The 7,854-nt window shown below is 40.6% G+C and overlaps 2 protein-coding genes across 7 annotated transcripts in view; one reads left to right on the plus strand and one right to left on the minus strand.

The window, feature by feature from the left end:
• LOC308104058 (ankyrin-1-like) overlaps positions 1-7,854 on the plus strand; it is a 134,852-nt gene that overhangs the window by 17,090 nt on the left and 109,908 nt on the right. The gene's annotated exons all lie outside the window — the stretch shown is intronic.
• The window catches only part of LOC308104353 (microfibril-associated glycoprotein 4-like), a gene marked incomplete at both ends in the record, with an annotated part of 10,098 nt that continues 4,405 nt past the window's right edge, over positions 2,162-7,854 (minus strand). Inside the window, 4 exons of the mRNA XM_080454766.1 lie at positions 2,162-2,415; positions 3,514-3,681; positions 4,098-4,194; positions 6,371-6,565. Of these exons, the coding sequence (XP_080310892.1) occupies positions 2,162-2,415; positions 3,514-3,681; positions 4,098-4,194; positions 6,371-6,565 (714 nt within the window). The remainder of the gene's footprint in view (positions 2,416-3,513; positions 3,682-4,097; positions 4,195-6,370; positions 6,566-7,854) is intronic.

Raw genomic sequence — 7,854 nt, forward strand, 5'->3', positions numbered from 1 at the left:
AAAACATTGTGGATAGACTGTTAAAATGTGGCGTCTGTGTGTGTGTGTGTGTGTGTGTGTGTGTGTGTGTGTGTGTGTGTGTGTGTGTGTGTGTGTGTGTGTGTGTGTGTGTGTGTGTGTGTGTGTGTGTGTGTGTGTGTGTGTGTGTGTGTGTGTGTGTGGACATGTTTACTATCTAATGCTTTGAAGTATTTTGAGCATAAGTGTGAAAGCAAGACACCCCATTTAATTTTTTATGGTTTGGCTCTGCAGGAGTCTAGCCATCTAGAAGAGGGTCTGTGTGCGTGCGTGTATAGAAACATTTAACTTTAATTTCATAGTGGAAGTCACTGGGGCTCTGATCAGGCTGAAACCTTGCCCAATGTTGGAGTCATATACTGTATCGTTGCTGTCGGGTAGAAACCTCATATGTCCATATTTCAACTTTTTATGATTTAAGTTTTTGTAAATTAATGCCCTAGTTCACCATATAAGAGTGTCACATAAAAGTAATATGTTTTATTTTATTTTATATAATAATAAAAAAGGAACGGTTTGGGACATCCAACAGCAACGATACGCCATAGATCAGTGGTTCTCAAACTTCTTCATGTCAAGGACCCCCAAAATGATATGTATTTGGCTGCAGACCCCCATCTCAAAATATTTTGTTACAAATGTTCGCTTTAAAAATATGTACTGTATATTCAAAGATTTGCACTAGTTTTCATGTTTTTTCAAACATAGCAGATATACAAGCTTGCATGTCTGCTATTTTTTAATAGCCAAACTATAAAATATAGTTAAAGTGGTTAAAATGATTGTGACACTATATTAACTAATTTTGCTGGGGACCCCCTGGTACCCCTCCAAGGACCCCTGGGGGTTCCCGGACCCCACTTTGAGAACCAAGGCCATAGATGACACCACAGGCTGCCCACACAGACATGAAGTCTGAGTTCCACATTGGAGTCGTGCAGTTCCCACATGGGTCCTGAGATCCACACACGATTCAATTTAGAAATGACAAGACTACATCTGCTTGGTAAAGAAGACAACTTAACCACGTGAACCCCAGCAACAACAACACTATTCTGGGGGGAACATTCGCCAAAAATAGCAGATTGATTGATTTTTGATTGAACATTTTATTAACAGTTTGCAGATTGTACAGAGATACGGTTTACCAAGATTGTTAAAAGGATAACACATTGTGGTCCGGTGTATTAAATTCATTAAGACATTTAAAGACAATAATATACAATTATAAACAAGACTTAATCAACACTAGTAGCAATGAACATATATGTACAGTGAACAATTGGGTGGGGGGTCCTTTTGGGTGTTAAGCTTAGAGGGCTTTTCTAGGACGCTTCACAAATTGCAGACAGGTGCTCTTTTATGGCGGTTTTGAAGGAGGGTAAGGAGTCACACTTTTTGATCTTTGTTGGAAGGGCATTCCACATGTTGGTGGCATAGCAGTAGAACAAATTTGACCCTATGTTTGTGCCGAATCTTGGTCGAGTGAGATCAGTGGAGCTCCCTCTGGTGTTGTACCTGTGTTTGTCTTTTACGCTATTGAAGTAGTCTGACATATCCCTGTTTTCTTGCGCATCTTGAATACCAGGCATTGCAAGTTGCTTTACTCTGTCTTCTACCCTGAGCCATCCCACCCTAGCATAATGGCAAGGGTTAGGTGAGTTCTGGGTGTGAGGCCGAGTAGTAACCTTGTTTTGAGAGCTCTGCAGCTTTGTTTTTAATGCCTTTGTGGTGCTAAAGTACCATAAGATGCATGCATAGTCAAAATGACATTGTATGAGTGCTCCAGCTAGTGTCCTCAGTGTGGTCCTACTGACCACGAGGAGATCCTGAATAGAAATCTTTCCTTATGATAACATTGTCTCCCACTTTGACCGTGAAGTCTTTGGCCTTGCAGAGGTTTATTCTGGACCCAAAAAGAATGGATTCAGCTTTGCCTAGGTGTAATGATAGTTTGCAAATAGACATTTGAAACATAGAGAAGATGAACAAGGTTTCTGCCCGACAGCAACGATAAGTTACACTGATGATGTTATTGTGTAATACTATGTAAAGAATCCTATATTGTGGAGTTTTATTAGCCTGGTATCCAGGCTAGAGTTTTATATAGATGTGTCAATCATTTGAACTTATAATTACAATTCTAAACAGAAACTGGTCTGATCTTCATAGTTATGGTTTTCAGAGAATATGTATGATCTTTAAATGTTTTCCAATGCACACAAGTTGCTGTGGGTGAGGGACCCCATCCATAGAGCCCATTGGGATTAGCATCATGGCACCTTTCGTACCAGAATGCTCCATAGTAATTCCTGGCACAATTTATACTCGGATGACTGTCTTGGTCTTTGTCTAAGGTTGAAAATTTCATTCCATTGTGAACTGTCAGAGAATCTCCTGAAAGCATAAAATGAGGATACAAATCACAACACAGATTAAACACACAGTAAAAACTAATAATAAAATATTTCACTTAGCCATGTGAATGAATCCTACCCCAGAGTAGGGACGCTATTCTGGGCATAATAATAATAATTATAATAATGATAATAATATGTGAACATTCAGCAATAATTGCAGATCTGGGATGCATCAGGTTGTGAGCTTGTAGGCTATTTTTGACATAGAGATTTGGGAATACAGTAGAGGGGAAAATGAGGGGGGCCAAGGACAGATCCCTGGTTTCAATTAAGTAAATAGGGTTAAAGTGATATTTCTTGGTTAAAACAAAAGGTGTTTTTTTTCCCGTCTTTTTTTGTTGTTAAAAAGTTGCCAATCATTGCTATTGAGCATTTTGTTCAATAACAGGGGTCTCCCCATCTCTCCAACTATTTAATAAACAGAAATTAAACGTTCAGATGGGTTGCCAATTTCATCCAATCAGGTGAGACTCGTCAGAGTGCCCATTTATCAGATCGATGTTTATGGTGTTCCGGTAAACTTTGTCTGCTCATTTATTTGACTCATCACTTCTAATTTCACTTGTTTGTCCTGTATCCTGTATGAGTTCTCTCTCCCAGTGGGAGCTCAAGACCCATAACAGAAATTAAATTGGCCCGGGACCCAAACTAGTGAAAATAGCAGATCTACACTACATCTTTTTGTTGTTGTTTTTTTTGGAAATTATTCGATTTTTTAATTTATTTATGAAAAGTTGTGACTTTTTTTGTTAATACTTTTTTTAAATCCTTTGAAATAATTATAATCATTGATTTATGTAGGAAACGAAAAAAGTGGATATTTACTTACGACTCATAAAAATTGGTTCCACAACCCTAACATGGGTCCCGACCCACTGTTTGGGTGCTCTATATACCAGTGGTTCTCAACCTTTTCAGGCCACAGGTTGAGAACCACTGCTCTATAACAATGATTACTCTCAGAATACAGTGCTATGTATCTTTAGGCCTGCTATTTTCGGTGCATGACACAGACGTCTGTATACTACTGTAAGTATAAATCAGGGTTTAGTCAAAGGTTGAAAAATCCTCCCACCTGCTGCTCCCTTTGTGAAGCTCCCCAGCTGTAGCTTGTAGCCATCGCTCTCTGGACCAACAGCGAACGAGGAGTAGTCGGCAAAGACCTTCTGACCTTCAAAGTCCTCCATGTCAACCCTCAGTTCATAGACCTTGGACTGGGTCAATAAATGCAAGGTCTCCAGGCCTGAGTGAGGATGATAGCCCGGTGTTTGTACAACATCATTAACAATGGCAATTACAACTTGACTAATAGTTTAGGCCTCTTTCTCCTCTAAACCAGTGGTTCTCAAAGTGGGGTCCAGACCCTTGAGGGGGTTTCCAGGCGGTCCCCAGCTAAGTTAGTTAATATAGCATTAAAATCTGCTTATGCTTTAATTCTGCACATTGACTATTTTCATTTTTCGATTTTAAGAATTTGAACAATTTGGAATATTCATGAAACATTTTAACGACACACATTTTGTATGGGGTCCCTGGCACAAAATATTTTCAAATGGGTGTCTGTGGACAAATACATATTAATTTGGGGGACCTTGACATGAAAAGAAGTTTGAGAACCACTGCTCTGGGTAACTGCTCATCAAGCAAGTTCCTTCTTACCCAGCCAGTACTCTCCTGCGGCGCTGCCAAAACCGCTTTTGTACTGATCCCATTTCCTGTAGAAGTTCACTGAGCCATCTTTCCTCCTCTGGAAGACCTTGAGGGCAGAAGAGGAAGCAGATGTCTTAGACCGGGGCGGGGTCGCACAAACGATTTTCAACGTTCTCAGCAATGCATGGTCGCACACTTTCACTTTTCCTCAGCAGAACATTGATTGTGAGCAATGTGCCTAGCTCAAGCGCACCTTACTCTTAAAGGGAAAGGGAGAAGACACTCTGATTGGTCTAATTTATGTTATGCCCAAAATACGCCCATGACTTAATACAAGCCCTTTGCGCTGTGCGCCTCACTTTGCGCTCAGGTAAAGCGCCATCTAACTAGAACAATTGAAGATGGACACACCCCTAACGCAATGGTGCACTGCGTCATAGATTGTCCAATTGGGCCCTTATACTCAAAGGACCACAATGGAAATTGTGAGCTTTATTGTGTTCTATAATTTTGACAAATATGTATTATGCTCATGCATAAGGATGTTGTCAATAAAGATGTCAATCAATCAGAAACCCAGAAATATCGATCAGTGCTTGTGTGTTCTCTTAGGGCGCTTTCACACTATGGTCCCGGGTGCGCACCCCGGACCACATGGCAGATGTTGTGGTAGTGTGAACGTAGCGAACCGTTCCCTGTAACGCATTACCGTACCGTACCCGAAACCACCTTGGGAGGTAGTCTCCGGTCCGATTGCTGCGGAGTCGGGAACGGAACGCGGCAGTGTGAATCCATCCGTTCCAAGAGAAGGAAGTGGACTGCTAATCATATATAATTTATATATTTTTTATAATGACACATTATTTTAGCTGGGTTATACCTTCTCATAGTTCTACTTGAATGTTGACAAGAAATAATAATCCCGCTAGTGTTTGAGTAGCGCGAGCCGTGAAAAATAATAAACAAAAAACACATGTGTGGCGAACGTATTTATAAGGATAAATACACTAAGGATTAGTCCGTGACGTCACACCAAGGATGCGTCCGTGACGCCAATATCATATTAACAGGCGACGTTACATTTCGAGGTTTCAAAGACCAGTGCACACACTGCTTTGGTTGTGTATTGTTGATCTGTTGTTATTATAACTCAAGACAACGTCAGGAACACAGTCAAACTTTATTATTCACTCTAGAGTGACTTTTCTTCTGTGAATGACATTCGCTCTCCCAAAGCCCCATAGTCAACAGCGCCCCCATGAGGCACATATTTACCATTACTGTTCAATGAAAATGGTCTCGATGCGTTAGAATCTTGGCCAGTGTGAATGCTGGCCAGCCAAGCGTACTCGGGGACGGTTTGATTCAAACGAACCCAGTCTGAAACCGCCCTTAATAAGTATCGCAAAAATAAATGAAGGCAAGAATCAATATCTAAATATTATCAAAACATTTTGTAGCCTAATCCGAAAGGCAAACGTGGTTGCTGTGGATCTCTACCTGCATCTTTGTCCTCCACTCTAGCCCTGACAGACAGAGTGTAAAAACAGACGTAAAGAGTGTACAAATGGAACCAAATGGTTCCATTTGTACACTCTTTGGAGATAAGTTGACACTGAGGATTTTACTGTGTATAGATTGCTCTGCCTATACAGCCTAACCCTGATCAGATTGTGTCTGAGGTTTAGATCAATGTTGTCCAATTGTATTTCTGTCACTCTCTCTACCACCTGCTGCTCACCGTCAGTGATGGAAAAAGTACTCAAATGTTTTACTTAAGTAAAAGTATCAATACTGCAATGTAGAAATACATTACAAGTACAAATCTTGAATTCAACATTTACTTGAGTAAAAGTACAAAAGTATTGGTATCAAAATGTACTTAAAGTACCAAAAGTAGAAAGTACTCATTAAGCATTAATGTATAAAATGTATAATATTTTTTTTGAAAATAGTTGAATTGTGAGCTTGTAGATCGGCTAATTTCAAATGGCCGAATATAGGGCTGAAGTGGGTAATTTATGGGTGGGTAATTTATGTAATTTATGTTTTGTAATAATAATCAAAATCTACAAAGTAACTAGTAACTAAAGTTTTCAGATAATTGTAGTGGAGTAAAAGTATAATATTTGCCTCTGAGATCAGATGTAGTAGAGTAGAAGACGTAAAAGTACTGAACATTGGAAATACTCCAGTAAAGTAAAGAAGAATACCTCAAAATTCTACGTAAGTACAGTACTTGAGTAAATGTAAACTTAGTTACTTTACACCTGCTTGCTCACCGTCCATTTCTCAGCAGTATTCTCCAGGTCTGGGCTCATGTCGCAGTAGACCTGGACAGGGGAGGTGGGTCCTGCGGGGTAGATGGTGTACACTCCGTCCTGGCCAGAGCCTGCTCTGTACACAGCATCACAGTCTGTGGGCAGAGGGGACTGGTAGACTGCCACAGGGAGCAGCACACACAGTACAACTCTAAGCTGGGAACAAATAAAAAGGGAAAATATAGCTGCAAGCAGCGATAATACGGGCCAGGGATTGCAGAGAGAAGAAAGAAAGAAGCAATGATAAGTAATATGCACAATAAGCCATAGAAACATAGAAGACTGAACTTGAGAGAAAGGAGACCATGCAATTAACAAATGAGCATTTTAAACCCTCACTAACCCTAACCTCAGTAAAACTATGCCTTCCCCTAACCTCAAGAAATACTATGCGTAAGCATACGAATGCCAAATTATGATCACCTCAACACATTGTCGGGGACGGGGATCGAACCGGTGACCTGCGGACTACAAGGCTGCCTTTCTTCTCATTGAGCTAGAGATATGATAGCCCTGGCTGTGTCTGTTGATATTAATAACTCATTCCGTCCCTGACGGACCAGGCCTCTGTTTTGCTAACTACTCTAGATCAATGGTTCCCTAACCATCTACCGATAGAGAAATTGTACGTCTCCTCGGAACAGAAACTAGTGAAAGTAGTCGATCTACAAGCTCACAAAACGTTGCAATCTGAAAAGTTGTGAGATTGTAGATCGGCTATTTTCAGAATGAAGTATATCATACATTGTAAGGACTTCAGGTTATCTTTAACAATTGTGTATGCATTCATTGACACAATCATGTTGTGTGCAATGCAATTTTAATGAAGTCTGCATTAAGGGAGGTTTGAACTGGCAACCTTGTGAGGCACACGTTTAAGCTAGAAGCCATTGGACCAACAGACCTGACCTGGTGAATGAGAGAGAGAGAGAGAGAGAGAGAGAGAGAGAGAGAGAGAGAGAGAGAGAGAGAGATGAGAGAGAGAGATAGAGAGAGAGAGAGAGAGAGAGAGAGAGAGAGATGAGAGAGGAGAGAGAGAGAGAGAGAGAGAGAGAGAGAGAGAGAGAGAGAGAGAGAGAGAGAGAGAGAGAGAGACTAATGAGAGGAGTGAGTGAGGGCAGGTGTGATTATGGATTGAGAGGGAATGACAGCAGGTGAGGTGGGTAGATCCAATCCATGGGAATAGGCCAGGTGGACTGTTGCTGTTGCTCACTTTCTACAAGAACATAATTATGTCAGAAAATTGACAAACAAATATTGTTAAGCATTTCATGTTATGTTAACAATTGCACATGTATTCACTGATACAGTCATGTTGTGTGCAATGCAACTTAATGAAGCCTGCATCAAGTGAGGCTTGAACTGGCAACCTTGGTGTTGTGAGGCATTCGTTTAAGGGAGAAGGCATTGGACCAACAGACAGAAACTGAAAAAAAAAAGAGATC

The sequence above is a fragment of the Gymnoscopelus braueri genome (genome assembly GCF_963280865.1).
Source record: "Gymnoscopelus braueri genome assembly, chromosome: 17".
Classification (NCBI taxonomy): Eukaryota; Metazoa; Chordata; class Actinopteri; order Myctophiformes; family Myctophidae; genus Gymnoscopelus; species Gymnoscopelus braueri.